This window comes from Eurosta solidaginis, chromosome 1 (assembly GCF_040869045.1).
Source record: "Eurosta solidaginis isolate ZX-2024a chromosome 1, ASM4086904v1, whole genome shotgun sequence".
Lineage (NCBI taxonomy): Eukaryota > Metazoa > Arthropoda > Insecta > Diptera > Tephritidae > Eurosta > Eurosta solidaginis.
Genome location: NC_090319.1, coordinates 202,946,944 through 202,969,355, shown reverse-complemented (window position 1 = coordinate 202,969,355; position 22,412 = coordinate 202,946,944). Strand labels below are relative to the sequence as shown.

Sequence of the window (22,412 nt, the reverse complement as noted above, 5' to 3'; positions counted from 1 at the left end):
ACACTAACAAAGTGGCTCATGTCTCTGAAGAGAAGACTTAAGGCTGACAATGGGCATACTGGCGCCACATGCTTAAAAGTTGGGCCTCGTCAGCAACAGCAGATGTAGGAAGTGCGAGCTGGAGAAACAGTTGAGCACGTTCTGCGTTCGTGCCCTGCGGTCGCCAAGTCAAGGCTCCAGCTATTGGGGGCGGCAGAGTTTTCAGGTCTCGAGGCAGCAATTGTGCTAGGTCCTAAAAACGTCTAGTATTTGCCAAGAGAAAGGAGTATTCTATAACATAAGTCTTGGCACTTGATTTAGGTTCTTCCGTTTGGTCGTCAAATAAATTCCGGTAAGTTCCTAACCTAAATAAATTAAAGATATAGATAAAGAGATAGGTATTACCCAGATTAGTTAGGCACCGGATATCAGATTTTCCTGCCAAGCATTCTGCGGCTTCATAATACCCCATTCTCAGCATGTGTTCTATTACAATGCGATCCATTCGAATCTGGAAGAGAAGAAAGATGCATATTTATTATTTTATTTGTTTTTTATTCATTGCAGCTTGTACTACGCCTAGCTTATGCTTTTTAATAGTAATTAACATATAATTATAATCATAGTTATTAATATGCATCCAGACATCCCAAAGAAAGTAATGCAAGGATTGTGCCAGTGGTATCTGATATCGCTTTTCACATATTGAAAGTGCAAAGGCAACATCTGAACGGCGATGCACTCATTTCATTGAGTCATGTGTTTCATTGTGAGCATCGACTGCTTATTGCAGACGAGGGAGAGCTTCCAGCGCAGAGTACTCGGAATGTATGCAGTTTTATTGGAGATTCGGAAGTTTGCCCATCCTGTACCATAATGGCAGTGTTTTTCAATAATTGTACAATTTGTGTTTTAAATCCCTTATATTACTAGATTTAACATCGTTTAGTATTTCATTGTAGAATTTTAAGAGCTGATGATTTTACCCCCTGTGGAATATACGTGGTATTAAATTTGATGTAATTACCCGCAAAATACTTTTTATTGCTGCAGTGAGCTGCATCGCAGTAAATATGAAGATACTCGAAAAGTACAGCCGGCACAAAGAAGAAATATACTGTTCTTAATTTTTATTTTAAATTGGTATTTTTATTACTTTTAATTTTCTTTGTTGCGGTCGGTGTTAAATCCAAAAATATAATGGCCGAGACACTCACGCATTTAGCCCGTGTGAGCGACATCAGCTGATGTATGTTTGATGTGGTGAAATGTTTTCTGATTGAACTTAAGTTGCCATTACACCGCGTAATGTATGTAGAACTTTAATTAAAGTGATCATTTTACCCGGGTAATGAAGTATACCCGAGTAGTTAGTAATGCTTTACTTGTACTTTTTTTACTTACCATAGATAGCATTGTAGCAAACACTTGAATACGTGTACATGCAAGGTTGCGAGGAAACTCAGCAAAAACTGGCATATATGATTGTAAGCATTAAGGAATACTGGTTTCACTTATTTTAGGCTTACTTATGTTACAAAATAAACATTATCTCTAAAAAAAAATGTTCTCTAAACTTAAAGCATACATGACTGTAACACTCTACCTAATGACTTATAATAAATTCTTATGTAAGCGTTATTTTATAAGGGCTGCAAGTCTTATACAAAACGTTATCTTCCAGATAAACTTTATGTCTGATGACATAAGTACAGAAATATAAGGAGCATTATGAGGAACACGCCATACAACTATTGCCATAAACCTTTTGACCATTTGAAATAAACCTTATATAAGTTTCAAATTTTTGCTGGGAATATCAACATCTGTACGTAACTTCGCGAATCACATGGTTGTTGTTATTCTTGGCTTTGATATTTCGTTTCTCAATTACACCGATGCCTGCCGACCACACAGATAATTTGCGGTCCACCTTTTAAGACATGGGGGAAGGGTAGACCCTTCCAAGTCTTGCAGGAACGTGCCATGGTTGGCCGTATCAAAAGCTTTTGATAGGTCAAGCGCTACGAGTACTGTTCTATGGTGGGGCTTCTGATTTAGACCAAAATTTATCTGGGTGCTAATGGCATTTAGCGCGGTGGTGGTGCTATGGAGTTTTCTAAAGCCAAGCTGATAACAGGCTAGCTGCAAATTTGCTTTGAAGTGGGGGAGCAAAATGGCTTCAAGCATCTTGGCTACTGGCGATAGGAGAGATATCGGTCGATATGACTCTCCTATGTTAGCTGGTTTCCCAGGCTTTAGTAGCGGGACCACCTTGGCCATTTTCCATTTTTCGAGTATGACAAAGGTGGAAAGAGACAGGTTGAAGACATGTGCTAAATATTTGAAACCCTCTTTCCCTAGGCTTTTAAGCATCGGCATGGCTATGCCGTCTGGGCCCACTGCTTTGGGTGGTTTAGCATGACCGATGGCATCCTCAACCTCTTTGGCGGTGATGGTAATTGGTGACGCGCTGAACTTATGTTTACGTGCGCGTCTGTTGGCCCTCCGTCTATTTTTGTCGACCGTAAAATGCATTATGTATTGTCGGCAGAAAGCGCTCGCGCATTTTTTCGCATCCGACAGCACTTTGTCGCCAAAGGCGATGGTAACTTTGTCATTGTGCCTAGACGGATTCGATAGGGACTTCACAATGGACCAAATTTTACCTACACCGGCAGAGAGGTTACATCCGCTTAGGTGCTCCTCCCATTTCGACCGCTTGTGTTCATCCAAAAGCAATCTGATGCGTTGGTTTATGTCCCTTATTTTGGGGGTCGCCGGGATCGAGCTGTCTTATAAGGTCACGTTCTCTCGCTAAACTTGCGGCTTCTGCCGGGAAGTGGGGCCGAATTTCGGGAATTCTACCGGCGGGAATGAAACGAGCCGAGGCGGATTCAATGACCTTGCGGAAAGCACGCTCCCCTTGGCGGGCATCTGTTGGGATAGGGAGGGCAGCAAAGCGGTTGTCTGTATAGGATTTGTATTCGTCCCACTTTCCTTTTTTAAAGTTAATGAAAGTGCGTTTTTCTGCGACAATGAAGTCGGCGGGACGCTCGAACGAAATAAGTATAGGCAGTTGGTCGGATGCCAAAGTTACCATCGGCTGCCAGTTGACGCAGTTTACGAGTTCTGCGCTCACGATTGAAATATCCGGCGAACTGTGACAGCTTTCTACCATACGTGTGGGGGCGTCTCCGTTTATAGTGCAGAACGTCGTTTCTTCTATTTGAGGCGCAGACTACGGGACGTCCTAGGGCGCGAACAGCAAGGAGCCACAAAAGATTTATAGAAGGTACGTGGACGTCTGGTTTTGGGGTCTAGCCCAGAACAACCTGTCCGATGCAACCATCCCTTACACAAGACACACTGACAAGAGTATGACTGTCCTAAAAAGATTCTTTTCCGGCAGATGCAGCAAAACCATTTCTCAGGACCGGGGTCAGGAAACGGACCCGGATTGGGTTCGATATGGAGCAGCCCCGCTGCAAGGAGCTGCTGGGAGGATGACAATTTGTGTGAGGGACGCAACAAATTAAATGGGGTTACACTGAAATGGCAGTCCTTGGTCGGGAAAAATCCCGAGTCGCTCCGGTACATAGAACCAACGGCCTTGGGAAGCGAATCACATGGTCGAGAATGGATGTTCCCCAGCAAACATTAATAAAACAGTTAGGTTTCTTCACATACATGCAAAGGGCCGACGTCTCAACGTACTGGAAAACATAGAAATCTACAAACAGAAAACATTCGACGGTAGAATAATAAACGAACAGATAAACACAATATTCGAGCCTTCAAACTTGTTTACAATAAACAAAGTAATCACACAGGTACAACAGACAAACACACAACAACAAATAAACACAAAACAATTAACACACTAAAACAACAAACCCACAAAGAAGGTCAAACGACTAAAATTACGGATTTTTACCTACCCCAGTCAGCCACACAAATCGATTAGTAAACCAATTCGCAATTTGCACAACACAAAACTGATTTTAAAAATTGTAATCATACAAATAACCATAAAACAGCAATCATGGCGCACTGTGCCAGAGAGGCGCATACTCAAAACTTCGACGACGCTTCAGTTATCCAAAAAGAGAAACAATGGAAAAAGAGATATACATTGGAAATGTTACATATAGTGAATACACCGACGGACATACGTATGAACTACAAAACAGATATTGATAACACAGAGCAAGCATACAGACACTTGTTAACAAAAAAGAAACAGTTTAATACTCCTCGTTATACAGTACGAATGTGAAACAAATGTAGGTATCAAGTGTTTTGATTAAAATATAAAATTATTGTGTGATCGATTTTTGCTGACCAATTTGATTTTATTAAATTCAGAATTATTATAGGCTTGTATGGTCAGATATTTGAACAGTGCAAGATTAAACTTCACTTATAAACCCGACGTTTCGCCAAGCTCCTTGGCATCCTCAGGGGCTGGACATCTTTATTTAAAAACAATAACAATAACAAAGACAAATTTGTAAAAACAAGTTGGAACATAAACAATGTTAAATCATGACACAAACATTAAATGCGGAAAAAAGAAACTCACATGAAATAATAATTAAAATAAAATATCACAAAACTCATAGGAGTATATAATACCATGCATGTTTGGTATATTTGTCAAAACTAATTTCAAATCATAAGCATAATAGATATGCTGCCGCAATTTGATCAGTATCTTCTCGTCTATTTACTGTTTTCTCTCTATTTTTTAGTATGTGAAGACTCTCTAGTGTGTACCGCTTTTTCTCTTTCCTCTCTGTGTCTATTATTTTTGTATTTTGTAAATCAGCGGTGTGTCCATGTGTTAGAATATGTTGAGCAAGTGCCGTGCCGCTTTTCTTTTTGTTTATGTCCGCTTCGTGCTCTGCTAGTCGAACTCCCAATTTTCTTTTCGTCGTCCCTATGTATATTTTGTCGCATTGTGTGTTTTCTCCACCTTTGCATTGTACTTGGTAGATTACATTGTTTTGTTGGTGTGGTTCTACTGGGCTTTTTGTCTTGGTAAATATAGTGGCGAGAGTGCAGTTGGATTTGTATGCTAGAGAAATATTTCGTTTTTGTTCTCTTATGTTTGCGTGAACTTTTTCTGTGAACTTTGGTATGTAGGTGATGCTGTGGTATTGTTTTGTTTCGGTAGGTGTTTGTGTGGTTGTTGTATGATGTTGCTTTTTGTTAGTCTCTTTTAATTTCTGTTCTATTAGGGTCTTCACTAATTGGCTCGGGTAGTTGTTGTCAGTAAGCAATTTGTAAATTTTTTCCTTGTTGGAATTTAAAAACTGATTGTGACTCAATGTGAATATTTTGTTTATTATGTTTTTTGCAGCGTTTATTTTGTATTTTTTAGGTTGGGCAGAAAGGAAGTTTATGATTCTTCCTGATGTTACTGATTTAGAGTACCAGTTGAGTAAAATCCTATTGTCAGTTCTGTGAATGAGCACATCTAAGAAGGGGATTTTTGAGTTTACCTCTTTTTCTGTTGTAAACTGTAGCCGATTGTGGTACTGATTTAGAGTTCTCAGTATGATGTCTAAGTCATCTCGTTTTACAATAGAAAATATATCATCCACGTACTTAACTATGAACTTGATATTTATTTTATGTAGTTTTTTCAATTCCAAAATAGTGTTGTCTAGTAAGTCATCCATGATGATATCTGCTATTGTCGGTGAAAGAGGGTTACCCATGGGCATACCAAAGCTTTGGGTGTAAATTTTCCCATCATACATAAAATAATTATTATCTTTCAGGCAAAAATTCAGTAATTTTAAAAATTTGTTTTTTGGTATGTTACATTGTAGTTGTTGGAATTTGTCCATTATTATCTTTATTGCTAAGTATATGGGGATGTTGGTGAATAGGGAGACTACATCGAAGGATACTAATATGTCGTCGCTACATATTTCAATGTTTTCCAATTTATCTTTTAGTCTAAACGAGTTTTTTACATTGTATTCTTCTGAGATTAAATTGTTTAGTATTTTACCAACGAACTTTGAAAGACCATAACATGGAACGTTCATTGATGAAGCTATGGGACGTAAGGGTAAATTCGGTTTATGAATTTTTGGTAAACCGTATAATCGTGGTGCATTTGCTGCCGTACATGTGAGGTGATGTTTGTCTTTAAGACTAATCAGCTTATCTTTGTAAAGTTCGTTAATAAGGTTGTTGTTTTCTTTCTGTAGCGTGTCTGTTGGGTCGTTTCTAGCCGTTCTGTATGTGCTTTTATCCTCAAGTAGTTTGCCCATTTTCTCTTTGTAATCTGTCTTGTACATAACAACTGTCTTGTTGCCTTTGTCTGAATCCGTGACGATGATATCTTTGTGTCTTCTTAGAAGAGCCTTTGCTTTGCTGTAGGTTTCCAGTATAAATTTGTCCGTTGGGCTATGTTTAATTTGCCGTTTGTATTGTGAGATTCTGTTGCTTAATCGGCATCTTTCCATTTCTTTAACTCTCTCGTTCTCAAACTGCTGTATCACTTGCTCAATCTCTGCTATGATTTTTAAAGGTTTGAATGTGGTGTTTGTTGTAGGAAGTGTAAATTTTTCCCAAGGGAGAGAAGCCATTTGACTTCTTCAGGAAAATGTATTTTCATGTAGTTTATGAACCAGTCACTGTTCACTCTTATGCCCAAAGTTCGTAGTTGTTTCTGCTTCAGTTTCTCAAGTTTGGATGTTTGTGTTGTTTTTATTTCGTCTGCCATTCTCTGGCTTAGAATTGTTTGATTATGTGTGACAGAGTAGAAATCACTTACATTAAGGTTGTGTTGTAGTTGTCGCTCAGCACAGATTATTTGATCTCTAGTTGATTTTATGTTGATGTTTGTGTGATTTCTAAATTTAGCATTTTTTTGTGTAATAGTCTTTTTGCCTTCTCTACTTGTTGAATTATGTGTTGTGATGTTGTTTGTATGGATATCCTCTTGGTTGAATCAGTCAGGTGTTGGGGTATTATTTCGTATTTCCTACATTCCAATAGGAATTTCAGTTGCGCTGTTTGTTTTGTTAGTTTTTGTTTCTGTTTACTGTGTTGTTTAAGGGTTTTATATGTTTCTTCTCCGTATTTATATCGCATATGTTTGTAGAAGTGTTTCATGTTGGATTATTTCGCTCTTTGTTTGTGTTGGTAGAAAATAAATAAAGATGTGAAAATTGTTTGTCGGCAGGCCTTCCGATAAGATTTTAATGTGTGATCGATTTTTGCTGACCAATTTGATTTTATTAAATTCAGAATTATTATAGGCTTGTATGGTCAGATATTTGAACAGTGCAAGATTAAACTTCACTTATAAACCCGACGTTTCGCCAAGCTCCTTGGCATCCTCAGGGGCTGGACATCTTTATTTAAAAACAATAACAATAACAAAGACAAATTTGTAAAAACAAGTTGGAACATAAACAATGTTAAATCATGACACAAACATTAAATGCGGAAAAAAGAAACTCACATGAAATAATAATTAAAATAAAATATCACAAAACTCATAGGAGTATATAATACCATGCATGTTTGTTATATTTGTCAAAACTAATTTCAAATCATAAGCATAATAGATATGCTACCGCAATTTGATCAGTATCTTCTCGTCTATTTACTGTTTTCTCTCTATTTTTTAGTATGTGAAGACTCTCTAGTGTGTACCGCTTTTTCTCTTTCCTCTCTGTGTCTATTATTTTTGTATTTTGTATTATTTTTGTTTCTTTTTTCCGCATTTAATGTTTGTGTCATGATTTAACATTGTTTATGTTCCAACTTGTTTTTACAAATTTGTCTTTGTTATTGTTATTGTTTTTAAATAAAGATGTCCAGCCCCTGAGGATGCCAAGGAGCTTGGCGAAACGTCGGGTTTATAAGTGAAGTTTAATCTTGCACTGTTCAAATATCTGACCATACAAGCCTATAATAATTCTGAATATAAAATTATTGTTTGTTACATTATATGTTTTTATGTTTGTTGTTAGTTCGCCCTTGAAGACGATTACCGATGTGTAATCGAAATATATTGGCACAATATATAAACACCTTGTTTTTATTTATATGACCTCGAGCCAGCAAGTAAAAAGGTAAATTAATCTGTTTTAAGTGGAAACATTGTAAAATACAATTAATGTAAGTGTTTAGTAGAAAACGCTATATACTTTACCCCCGGGCCCGGGCTTTGGAGGGGCCCGGGCTTTGGAGGGGCCCGGGAATCTCAAAATGATATCCAAGATTTTTGCTTACAGAAAATAAACAAAACACACCTTTAATCACCTTTCGTATATAGCAATCATTTTAAATTTCAACAAATTTTAAAAATCTCTTAACGTGTCTGCTCCCCGCATAAGGTGTTGTTGGTTTTTGGCGTTGGCTTTGTAGCATAAAGTTGAATTCGTTTTCTGTTCCAGCAGAAAAATTCGCTATGATGCAAATTCTTATACAGCGATATACATGTATGTATGTATGTAAAAACGTTGGCGATAACAGTTTTTTGAAAAAAAAAAACCAGATATCTTTTGGGTTTTGGGGAGTGTTTTGGTTGAAAAATTGACCCTTTCGCTATTTTTTTTTCGCATGCTCGAAAATTATTTTTTTTGGGTATGCGTAGTGGAACTTTTTCTTCCTAAGCCCAAATCCTATCGAAAAATCGATGGCGCGATATCGGTTAATAAATCGATCCAACTTAATACGTATGCATGGATACGCTTAAATATACTATGTATATACAAACGCATATAAATATGTAAAAGATGGTAATTTTGATTTTGAGAATTCGTTCATTTTAGTATGGGGGCCCGGATTTTCTCTCGGCGGCCCTGATCTCCTACATATGCTATTTGGGTCGTTAAGTACTTTGGTAGTAGGTGATATTTCATTTTCAACACAAAAAGAAGTATGATCATAATTGTTCTTTGGATTGATATTTAACCATTTGATTGGTGTCAGCCTATTACATAATAGTATGCACCGCATCCCTTTGTTTTGTAGTTTTTGCAGCCTGTTTTTCATCTGTGTGGATCCCAGGAATAAAATGGTCGAACAGTATTCAAAATGTGGCTTGATCATTACATTAAATATCTTTACGGCGCTGTTGATAGATATATTTTTGCAAATTCTTCGGAAAAATCCAATTTTTTTCGAGATTTTACGGCTATATGCTTATCGAAATTTAATTTTTTGTCGATGACAATGCCTAGATATTTAATTTCGTCAACTTTATCTATTAATTCATCATTAACTTGATTACAATTGCCTTCGTTTTTTTAACGTTGAGTTTTAGCTTGTTTATACTAATATAGTTATAGATAAATTTTAAGTTACAGTTCAACCTAGCAATACACTCCTGACATGAATTTCCGATAGTATATAGTAGTGTATCATCTGCAAATTGACAGATTTTAACTCCTTGTAGTATATTTTCCATATCATTAATATATATTAAGAACAGAAGAACAATAAACAGACTTCTTAAAAAAAAAACCTTGTTTTTTGCTTTAAAACCAACGGCCGAAAAGCTCCTTAAGACACAAAAGTGAACAAATTATTGGCCCAATAAATAAAACATAATTTCAAATTGCCGTTTTTTAGAACTGAAATTGATCAACAGAATATTTTCTACAAGGGTCTAAAAAGTTACAATTATCTGCCTATGGATATAAAAAGTTGCAACCAAAGAAGAGTCTTTAAAACAAAATTATATGAATACTAGCAGACCCGGCAGACATTGTTCTGCCCTAAATTTGGTCTATCTGCATACATTTTAATAAGCTTTTTTCCGTCTAACTCTGCCCTCCCCCCTCTTCTGTTTTTCCTAATCCTTTTATTCACTCCACCCTCCGTCTTTTTCGCTTCATCTATCTCTATGTTGTTGTTGTTGTTATTGTTTAGATTAGATTAGATTATTTATTTATTACGGCCAGAAGCCTAATTCGTAAATTAGAAAATATTACAGTTTTTTTATCTTATAGCTAAGGTTTTACAACATTCATATAATTTTGTTTTAAATACTGTTATTTCGTTGCAACTTTTTATATCCATAGGCAGATCATTGTAACTTTTCAGACCCTTGTAGAAAATGTTCTGTTGATCAATTTCAGTTCTAAAAAACGGCAATTTGAAATTATGTTTGTTCCTCGTATTTATGTTGTGAGTTTGCTCAACTAATGCTATATTTTTATTTAAATACTCAGGTACATTTCCATGTTTTATATTTAATATGAATTTCATGGAGTGGAAAAAAATCTTTTGTTTCACACTTAACCAGTCTAAAGTCTTCAACATGTCAGCCGTTCGTGTATCTCTAGGTTTCTGAAGAATAAATCTCATGCATCTATTTTGAAGCTTTTGGAGCTTGTCTACTTCTTTAGCCGATATTATGAATAGAATGGACGGGCAGTATACGAAGTGCGGTTCTATAATTGATTTATATAAAATTATTTTGTACTTTTTTTCAATGAATTTAGTTGTTCTCTGCATGACTCCTATTTTATTAGCAACTTTTTTAATTGTATAATTCATATGATCTTCAAATTAGAGTTTATTATCAATTATTATTCCTAAGTATTTTATACTGTTAACTCTTTGTATGATTTCATCATTTATTTTTAGCTCGGCTATATCATCCTCATTGATATTCCTCCTTGTTATTATCATATATTTTAATTAATATTTAGTTTCAGTCTATTACCACACAACCATTTATACAAGTTATTTAGTTCATGTTGCATTTTGGCAAGTGCAGTATTAATATTATTTTCACTTACCATAAGTAATGCATCATCCGCAAAAAGTCTAATTTCACAACCTTCGATAGCGTTGACTATGTCATTTATGTATATAAGAAATAGTATTGGTGCAAACACTGAGCCTTGAGGTAACCCTATGGGTACCTCTAATTCATCCGACGTCACAGTATTTATAACTGTTTTCTGCTTTCTCTGCTTCAAATAGTTGCGGAACCATTTAAGTTCAATATAAGTTATGCCAATCCGCTGCATTTTTTTTTATTAATATCTCTCTATCCATCGTTTCAAAAGCTCTTTTGAGGTCAAGGAAAACTGAAACCACTACTTTTTTGTTGTTTAGCTCTTCTTTCCAATCAGATATCACCAAGTTCAACGCTGTCTCACATGAATGTTTTTTTCTAAATCCTGACTGGTGATTCTTAACAACGACTTCGAGAATTTTAGCATCACTTGGCAGGGTATTTATGGGTCTAAGTTCTTCAGGTTGCATTGTCTTTTTAACTTTTTCCACATGTATTATTGTTGACGTTTTCCACATTTCATCCATCTTCTAAGCTGTTATTGATTATTTGAGCATAGAAATATCCATTATACGATATACAATCTTTTAGTACACCTTCGGATATAAGTTTTCTTCCACCTATTTTATATTTAAAGTCTTTTAGGATATTAATAACATCATCGGTGGTAAATTTAGCAAACTTTAATTTTGAATGGACTTGTGTATCCTCTAGTGCTACTTGACAGGTTTCTATGTTATTATTAATTTCAATCACACTGTTTACAAAAAATCTATTTAGACCATTTGTCAGATTGGTTTCGTTTTCAACCAGTATGCCATCCAGTATCACCTTTTTTATCCCTTGTTGTTGTTGTTGTTGTAGCGATAAGGTTGCTCCCCGAAGGCTTTGGGGAGTGTTATCGATGTGATGGTCCTTTGCCGGATAAAGATCCGGTACGCTCCGGTACCACAGCACCATTAAGGTGCTAGCCCGACCATCTTGGGAACGATTTATGTGGCCATATTAAACCTTCAGGCCATTCCCCACTCCCCACCCCCAAGTTCCATGAGGAGCTTGTGGTCGCCAGAGCCTCGTCTGTTAGTGAAACAGGATTCGCCGCGGATATGTGAGGTTGACAATTGGGTTCGGAGAAGCTATATATTGCGCTGGCAACCTGAAGGGTTGCGTTACACAACCCCTTGAATCTGGTATTTTAGTCGCCTCTTACGACAGGCATACCTACCGCGGGTATATTCTGATCCCCTAACCCGCTGGGGCATTTTTTATCCCTTCGTTATCTTTAGTTTGGTAAACAGTTTGTTTGAGATATTTCCACATTTCTTTAGCATTATTTTCATTCAAAATGATTTTATTCCCTATATACTTTATTTTTTTTTTTAATTTGACTAATTTTTTGTATGACCTATTTATATTTTTATATTCATCCCACTCTCCAGTTTGTAACGCACGCGTGTACATATTGTATTTGTATTTATTCATTTGTGTCAATTCTCTGTCATACCATTTATTCATTAACTTGATATGCACTTCTTTCTCGTAGGCTAAACTTTCCATAGCCTGAATCATTATATTATTAATTATTTCAACTTTTACATCAATTGATAAGTTTGTAGTAAGGTTGAAGTTAAATGATCTAAGGATGCTTATTAAAATATCACTATTATATTTGTCCCAAGCTGTGATTTTCTTGGTCAGTCTCATCTTGTATACTTTGGATGTTTTAATATTAAATTTTATAGTTTCATGATCAGATATTTTGTATTCCTGCAAATTATTACAGATAATTTCATGCGAGTTTGAAAATAATAAATCAATTTTTGATTCACTTGTATCTGTGATTCGCGTATTAAATTCTATTTTTTGGCTCAAACCCATCACAGCAAATCTCATTTAATTTAGTACTATATGTTGAAATGCAGTTCATGTTAATATTAAAATCACCGACTACTATATTATGGTTACTTTTTTCATATTTATCAATTAGAATTTCATTTAGGTACTCTACAAATGCTGCATCACTAGTGCTTGGTACTTTGATACCCTACGTTGCATGACATTAGCATGGTCCAGGTGAGCCAGTGGTCTAATTGTTAGTTGCTAATACCCTAGCCTTTGTTTTTTTACATTTAAGTGTTTTAAGTAGACAGGGCAATGTCTGCTATTGCACGGGTGATTGGTATCAAGCCCTAGATTTAATTTCTCATTAGCTCTAATACAATTTATGCACATGTTTTTAGGTTGTTCCTTGCACTCCATCGGTTTATATTTACCCAAGCATTTGCTACAAACATCTTCGTTTTTGCATTCACTAGCTTTGTGGTTATATCCTTCACATTTAAAACACATTATTATATCAACACCATCGTATACTTTGCACCTTTCCCATCCTATGTAGAGTTTATCTAATTTTAACGCTTCAGTAAATATTTCCACATCCACCTCAACTATTGCATTATAATAATTTTTGTGACTAACTTTAACATTATATTGCTTAAAAATTTTTACTTCACCCTGTTTAAAGCATTTATTTTGTTTTCGTAGACATTCAGTTAATTCATCACCATTCTTTTCAAATTGCATACCTGTTATAAATAGTCTTGGTTTATATTCACGAGGTATCTTTATCTCATATTCATTACTAATTTCTTTGTCCATTATTTCTTTTATTTTGTCTCTTTCATTTTCATCAACACTATCGATCACTATAATACCATTATTACCAGCTTGAATATCTGGTATCTTTAGTTCCTTCGGATTAATTTTATTATTTAGATCTTTTTGGCTTTTTCACACGTTTGTTTTACTTTCGGTTTAACAATTCACGTTTCTTTAATTCAGGCACTGTAGTATCTTTGCTTTTGTTTTCACCTTTTTTGTTATTATTTTTCATTACTTCTGCGTATGACAGCCCTTTTTCATTATTGTTACTACTAATTTTCTTTATTTCGTTACATACCTTTTCATTATCTTTACCAATTATTTCAGTTTTATTTTTCACTTCTTCTATCATTTCATATAAGCTTTTTATCTCACCAATTTTTTTTTTTTTTTTCAAAAAGCTTTTGCGATCTTTCCTTAGTTGCTACTCTTTGAGTATAGCTATCCTCTACAGCTTCCAATAAAGCTTTTATTTCATGTTGGCTTTTCTTCATCACCTCTTCAAACTCATATTTATACTCATTTAATATTGTATTGTTTTTCTTCACACTCATTTGCATTTCTTGTAGCACCAAGTCTACATTCTGAATATATGTAACACATTCATCACACATAAATCGTGCCATAGGTTTTTCCTCAAAAATTTTACAACTATATTTATCAACACCTGCACATGCAAGGCTTAAATGGTACACTTTATTACACACACCCTCGCACCGTATACCTGTCTCTCCTCTTATAGAGTGATTGCATTTCGCGCACATACTCATTTTGCTTTTGCCTTATTTCGATTTACTTCTCCGTTTATTAGTATATGTATGTGTTTAAATTTGTTTATGAAATAAATTTATTTGAGTCTTTTTTCTCAAAGTTAACTCCCATTATATTAGGAATTCAATAACGTATTATTACATTATTTGTTACATTTTGTGAAGCGCGAACAAAACACTTTATTTTGCACAACTTTTTATTAATTTTTTAAAATATTTTACCACAATTTTCCTGCTCGAAAAATGTGTAAAAGGTTCTCAAGTCTGCTCGTATGCATAAACTCGTATTGTTGTTGTAGCGATAAGGTTGCTCCCCGACGGCTTTGGGGAGTGTTATCGATGTGATGGTCCTTTGCCGTATACAGAACCGGTACGCTCCGGTACCACAGCACCATTAAGGTGCTTACCCGACCATCTCGGAAACGATTTAGGTGGCCACATTAAACCTTCAGGCCATTCCCTCCCTCCCCACCGCCAAGTTGCATGAGGAGCTTGGGGTCGCCAGAGCCTCGTCTGTTAGTGAAACAGGATTCGCCGCGGATAGGTGAGGTTGACAATTGGGTTTGGAGAAGCTATATGTTGCGCTGGCAACCTGAAGGGTTGCGCTACACAGCCCCTTGAATCTGGTATTTTAGCCGCCTCTTACCACAGGCATACCTACCGCGGGTATATTCTGATCCCCTAACCCGATGTTCGTCTCATTCTATCTCTTTCTCAGTCTCCTTCTTTTTCTCTTTTCTCTTCTCTCAAGTTCTTCTCATTCTTCTTCATCCCTTATTGCCAGTCCCAGAGGGTGGTATGTATTTTATTCCAGTCCCATTCCGAGTCCCAGTCCCAGTCCCACTCCGAGTCTCAGTCCCAGTCCTAGTCCTAATCCCAGTCCCAGTCCGTCTCTGGTCTACTTCCTGGAAAAAAGGATCGTAAATACTAATATAGGCAAATTTATATACTAAATTTCGGACAAATCGAATAGGACGTAGGTAAATAGGTATGTGGTTATTATTAATTCATGTCTTAATTTCGGCTTCGCATGCATATTTATCAGTTTTGCTAGGACAATGCGACTAAATCGAATATCACAGTGAAAATTACTTTAAAGCTCTCAGCAACAGCTTTCATTTGATATCCATATTACACGCACATTCTAGGGGTATCCGGGTCTACGTTTTGGCCTATATCTCCAGACCCTAGTCACCAATAGGTATGAAAACTACCCTGTACTAAAGCACTCATCAACAGCTTCAATTTGATACCCATAATGTAAAAACACTGTCTAGGCATTCACGGGCCCACGTTTTGGCCTATATCTCGAGACCCTAGTCACCCAGAGATATGAAAATTACACTCTACTAAAGCACTCATCAACAGCTTTCATTTGTTATCCATATTCTATAAACACATTCTAGGGGTACCCGGGTCGCTTCCCAAGGCCGTCGGTTCTATGTACCGGAGCGACTCGGGATTTTTCCCAACCAAGGACTGCGATTTCAGTGTAACCCCATTTAATTTGTAGCGTCCCTCCCACAAATTGTCATCCTCCCAGCAGCTCCTTGCAGCGGGACTGCTCCATATTCTCTTGCTCCGGGAAGGTATCGAACCCAATCCGGGTCCGTCCCCTGCCCCCGTCCTGAGAAATGGTTTTGCTGCATCTGCCGGAAAAGAATCTTGTTAGGACGGTCATACTCTTGTCAGTGTGTCTCGTGTAAGGGATGGTTGCATCGGACAGGTTGTTCTGGGCTAGACCCCAAAACCAGACGTCCACGTAACCTTTATAAATCTTTTGTGGCTCCTTGCTGTTCACGTCCTAGGACGTCCCGTAGTCTGCGCCTCAGCGACCCACGGCGCCACCAACTCACACGGCTCCTCCCACTCATACCTACTATCTCCGTAGTAGAGTCGGGAGCAATGCCGAGCATCAGCCCCTGCCCCCGTCTTCTTCCCCCCTCTTTTCCGACAGCAATTGTGTAGGTCAGGAAAACAGACTTAGTCCCTACCTCCCTTTGCACCGTTTGCCAGCACAGAATATATGCGTTTGCGACATCCGCCCAATGCAGCTCCTGCCATGGACGGTGCCACTTTCCTAGATGTTCTGGTCTCCGCGACGGCTTCATTGCCCGACGGGTTTCATTGCGCCATGTTGCCAGGCAGCATACCCAAATACATCGGGTACCCCAATGCCTAACCAAGGACGTCCAGTCCCAGGGCCTCAACAGCAATCGCGTTCTGGCCTTCCACAACCCAGGCGTAGTCACCCGTCACTTACTCCCAGAGTGACGACGTCTCCCCCTATGCACTTCAGAATTCTGCAGTTAAACTGTAATGGATTAACTGGGAAGATCACGGAGATAGTCGACTTCATGAAGCGGCACAACATCCGAATTGCTGCGATTCAAGAGACTAAACTCACAGCAAGATCTGCATTGCAGACCTGTTCTGGGTATAATGTCCACAGAAAAGATCGCGAGAGCGGAAAAGGAGGCGGCCTCGCGTTTATCATACACCAAACCGTGCAATATCATATATTTGATCCCGACATCGACCGCAGGCACAGTGTCTTAGAACGTCAAGGATTATCTGTCCGTTCAGGCGATGCAAATCTAGAAATCATCATTGCGGGTGGACAGTAGGGTTGAGATGTTAGCGGATCAAATAGAAGAAACGACCTTCTGCCCTATAAACGGAGACGCCCCCACACGTATTGTAGGAAGCTGTCACAGTTCGCCGGATATTGCAATCGTTAGCGCAGAACTCGTAAACTGCGTCAACAGGCAGCCGATGGTAACATTGGCATCCGACCACCTGCCTATACTTATTTCGCTCGAGCGTCCCGCCGACTTCATCGTAGCAGAAAAACGCACTTTCATTATCTTTAAAAAAGGAAAGTGGGACGAATACAAATCCTTTACAGACAACCGCTTTGCTGGCCTCCAAGGGGAGCGTGCTTTCCGCAAGGTCATTGAATCCGCCTGGCTCGTTTCATTCCTGCCGGTAGAATTCCTGAAATTCGGCCCCACTTCCCGGCAGAGGCCGCAAGTTTAGCGAGAGACCGTGACCTTATAAGACAGCTCGATCCCGGCGACCCCCAAATAAGGGATATAAACCAACGCATCTGATTGCTTGTGGATGAACACAAGCGGGCGAAATGGGAGGAGCACCTAAGCGGTTGTAACCTCTCTGCCGGTGTAGGTAAACTTTGGTCCACTGTAAAGTCCCTATCGAATCCGTCTAGGCACAATGACAAAGTTCCCATCGCCTTTGGCGACAAAGTGCTGTCGGATGCGAAAAAATGCGCGAGCGCTTTCTGCCGACAATACATAATGCATTCTACGGTAGACCAAAATAGACGGAGGGCCAACAGACACGCTCGTAAACATAAGTTCAGCGCGTCACCAATTACCATCACCGCCAAAGAGGTTGAGGATGCCATCGGTCATGCTAAACCATCCAAAGCAGTGGGCCCAGACGGCATAGCCATGCCGATGCTTAAAAGCCTAGGGAAAGAGGGTTTCAAATATTTAGCACATGTCTTCAACCTGTCTCTATCCACCTTTGTCATATCCGAAAAATGGAAAATGGCCAAGGTGGTACTGCTACTAAAGCCTGGGAAACCAGCTAACATAGGAGAGTCATATCGCCCGATATCTCTCCTATCGCCAGTAGCCAAGACGCTTGAAGCCATTTTGCTCCCCCACTTCAAAGCAAATTTGCAGCTAGCCTGTCATCAGCATGTAGCTGTAGAAAACTCCATAGCACCACCACCGCGCTGAATGCCATTAGCACCCAGATAAATTGTGGTTTAAATCAGAAGCCCCACCATAGAACAGTACTCGTAGCGCTAGACCTATCAAAAGCTTTTGATACGGTCAACCATGGCACGTTACTGCAAGACTTGGAAGAGTCTACCCTTCCCCCATGTCTTGAAAGGTGGACCGCAAATTATCTGGGTAGTCGGCAGGCATCGGTGCAATTCAGAAACAAAATATCAAAGCCAAGAAAACTTAAAAAGGGGTGCCAAAGGGTGGTGTCCTATCCCCAATTTTGTTTAATTTTTACATATGAAAACTACCTTCGCCACCAGAAGGAGTTACTATCGTTTCTTACGCCGATGACTGCACAATAATGGCCACAGGCCCGGGCCCACAGATCGATGAGCTTCGCAACAAAATAAACGGCTACCTCCCTGATCTCTCCAGTTTTTTCGCCTCGCGAAACCTGGCATTATCACCGACTAAATCATCCGCGACCCTATTTACAACTTGGACGTCCCAAATGTCCACCATTTTGAACATCCACGTCGATGGCACTACGCTACCGACTGTCCTACACCCCAAAATCTTGGACGTGACGTTTGATCAGGAGCTACATTTTGGTGAGCACGCAACCGCAATTGTTCCGAAAATCCAGAGCCGTAATAAAATGTATACCCCGCTTGCAATGTGTCCGCACATGACACCAACCATCTCTTTAATTGTAATGTAGAACCAACACCTCTAACACCCCTTTCATTATGGTCCACCCCTGTCGAAACAGCAAGTTTCCTTGGACACCCGTTAGAGGATATTGATGACAATTTGTGATCGGTCGCAGCTATTAGGTGGGGCGAAACATTGCTACAACAACAACAACAGGGGTACCCGGGTCCACGTTTTGGCCTATATCTCGTGACCCACCTACCGGAGGGTTCTCAGACCTGTTCCTAAACCATTCTCAAGACTCGATGAAAAAGTTTGTATAATGGTTTATCTATATTGATGTATAGTTTTTGTTTCTATAAGCCTCACACAAACGGACATTCATTTTTATATATAGATTGTAAAACCTTAGCTATAAGATAAAACACTGTAATATATTCCAACTTATGAATTAGACTTCTAGCCGTAATAAATAAATGTTTATGTTTATGTTTAATTTATTTAGTCTATGATCAGAAATAATCTTACAGACTAGAAACAAAAGTAATTAAAAACTAAATAAACAACTTATAATTACACAAAAATGTGAAAATATGAATACCATACGCAACAAAGAGAAATCAATAAAAATCCTCCACGAGAGTCTATTAAATTCAGTAAGCGCGCGAAAAATTGGGTCAAAACTACATTAATTAGCCCTGCAAGCACGTAATTAAAATCGTAAAAATGTAAGAAGACTCCTATTGGGAACATTAAATGACACCTTCGCTAAGAGAGCCGAGCAATCCAGAGAGCCAGCGATGAGATCATAAGCGAACATTAGCAGATGTACTTCTGGATTCGAGATGTTGGAGATTTATGAGTAAGCAGCGCGAGTAATAGGATGGAATTGGGTCATCAAAGCTGATTGAATTTGAACAAAAACGAATAAATTTTCTTTGAACCCTTTCAATTCTAGCAGCATAGGATTTATAGATAGGATTTCATACAACTGAGGCATATTCAAGTTTTGCACGAACAAGAGAGGTATAAAGAGCCTTCCTGGTATAGGGATCCCTAAAGTCTTTTGCATATCTACGAAGAAAGGCAAGATTTCTGTAAGCCTTGGGGAGCATATAAGAGAAGTGATTGACGAAAGAAAAAGTGGTATCAAAAACAACACCTAAGTCAATAAATTCAATAACAGAAGCCAGTCGAGCACCTGAGATATCATAGAGAGTAGAATGTATGTTAGATGATTTAGAAAAAGACATATGAAAACATTTATTAACATTAAGAAAGAGATTATTGGCCTTACACCATTCGATAAGATTATTTAGGTCATTTTGTAGGAGTAGGGAATCCGACGCACCATTAATTCTATGAAATAAGTTAAGCTTTAACCAAGATAAGAAGACAGAATGAAATCCTATACACTCAAGTTTAGATAATAAGATTTGGTGTGAAACTTTATCGAAAGCCTTTGAGAAATCAGTATATATGGTATCCACCTGGCAACCGTCCTAAAATGCAGACATTTTATGATTTTTTCAAAAAGCTTCGAGCATACTGTGAGTTTGGCAATAGGCCTATAGTTAGAGATGTCATTTTTGTTCCCGGATTTGAAAATAGGACATATTGAGCTCATTTTGCATCTATCAACGAAAGTGCCAGAGGACAGAGATAAATTGAAGATATGGCAAATGGGGGCACACAAAGTTAAACTGTGCTTCAGAACAAAGGCGCAAAGGCCATCAGTGTCACAACGAAGCGAGGGTTTAAGGGAGAGCATAGCATTGCGAACATCAACCTCGGAGATAATGAGGGAGCCAAAATCTATCAGATCACGAAGACGAGAGCGCGATTGAGAGCCAGCCAGACCTACATTGGCGTCGTCAAAATTAGATTTAAAAAATTCCGCAAATAGCTCAACTGTTTCAGTTAGAGACTGGGAGCTTACCCCATTAAAGGTCATGCAAATAGGAATATTCGTTGAACCACGTTTGGAGCGAATAAAGTTCCAAAAGACTTTTGGATTTTCTTTAAGCTCATTTTCAAGCCTACGCATATAGCGATTATAAAGAAATTTGTCGAGAACATTAAATTTCCGCACACTATTAAAATACTGTTCGCTAAGAGAAATGTTATCCATATTTCCCTTATACAATTTATTGAATTTGTTACGCTTGTTTTTCAACCTCTTAAGAGTTTTATTATACCAAGGTAATTTATGCAACCTAGGCAAAAAACGAGGTACTGTACTGTGAAATATCTCAGACAACTTCGATAACACACACTGACGTCATTAGAAAGAAATATATTTGCCCAATTGAGAGATAGTAAAATATTGTTCAACTCACTGAAATCAGTAAATCGAAAGTTAAAAGAGGAGTTATCCAATGGAATCGACGTAGGGATAGCAGCAAAATTTTGTAATTGAATGATAAGCGGTAAGTGATGTCTATCGGATAGACACACAGGAAAAGTACTCTCAGAGAGATCAAATATTAAATTCTCATCGACAAACACAAGATCAAGCAACCTCGAACGGGTATTAAATAAATTATTGATTTGAATCAAATTGCAACTTAAGATATTATCTATAAGGTTGATTTCATAAGATCGCGTTACATTAGTAGGTGTTAGAATACCATTACTTTGAAAGTCTGTCCAAACAATATTAGGCACATTGAAATCTCCAGCTATACAAAGACGAGCATCAGTATGGCTTTCACATAGATTGACGATGTTATCTACATGAGAAAAGTATAAGGAATCAGCAATGTTCGGCGGTATATACGAGCAACAGATGAAAATTGAGCTAGATGAACTGGAAATACAGACGCACAGCTGATCTAGTAATGTATCATGATGTAGAAGATGAAACCTAGATGTATGCAGGTTTCTCTTTACTGCAATTAACACTGCTCCCCCTTTTTTGACCACTTTTCACGAAGTCTCGATCCTTCCGGAAAGTTAGGAGTAACTTGGAGTCAAAATATTAATCAGAGAAGTCATCATTGAGCCACGTTTCCACGATGACATAAACGTCGTAGTCCAAACGAGACGAAGACAACAGAAAATCTTTAGATTTGGTGCGCATGCCACCGACATTTTGAAAGTAGACTTTCAAAGATGCATCCGATGAGCAGTTATGAATTTTTTGATTGTTGGTAAGTTGATCAATTTGTGAACCTACGAGCCCCTTGGGTTTTCCCCGGTTTTTGGAAAAAACCGAAAAGGCTTACGAACTTTAAATGAGACTCTCACCAAAGAACTAATGTCAGCATCCCTCCTTACCAACTTAAAGCACGCTAAGGCTGAAGTATCAATTTTGATATGCTCAGCGATGTATTTAATAATTTTCTCCTCAGTGACCGAAGGTTTGAATGATGAAATATGAATCCATTTATATGGTACAAAAACATCCAACTCAGCGTTAGTGTTATTGCCATTAACTGCAGATGTCTTTCCATTTAATTCACTTGGAGCACGTGTGCCTCGCTTGACTGAGGTAGGAGCGATTGATAGATTAGGAGATTTACTAGTAGAGCGAGTAGTGACAGTGGCATAAGAAAGAGTATTTGTTGTCTCACTATTAGTAGCAGTTGTCAAAAAATTAGAATGTGTGATAGCATTTCCGCTCTGCATGGAATTGCCCGCTGGGGATGCAGGAGCTTTCGGTTTCGCCTTATTTTTTGCTGGAGTATTTGAAGAATTGTTATTGTTAGTAGACGGAGCATTTTCCAAACTGATTGTGCATTAGTTGTAAGTGTAGAAATAGATGAGGTTACAACTGTATATGTAGATACAGGAACAGTACTA

General features: G+C 38.1%; 1 protein-coding gene across 1 annotated transcript in view; it reads right to left on the bottom strand.

Moving 5' to 3' along the window:
• Kaz (Katazuke) overlaps positions 1–22,412 on the bottom strand; it is a 273,874-nt gene that overhangs the window by 216,183 nt on the left and 35,279 nt on the right. Inside the window, exon 2 of the mRNA XM_067760097.1 lies at positions 385–490. Coding sequence (XP_067616198.1) covers positions 385–490 — 106 coding nt within the window. The remainder of the gene's footprint in view (positions 1–384; positions 491–22,412) is intronic.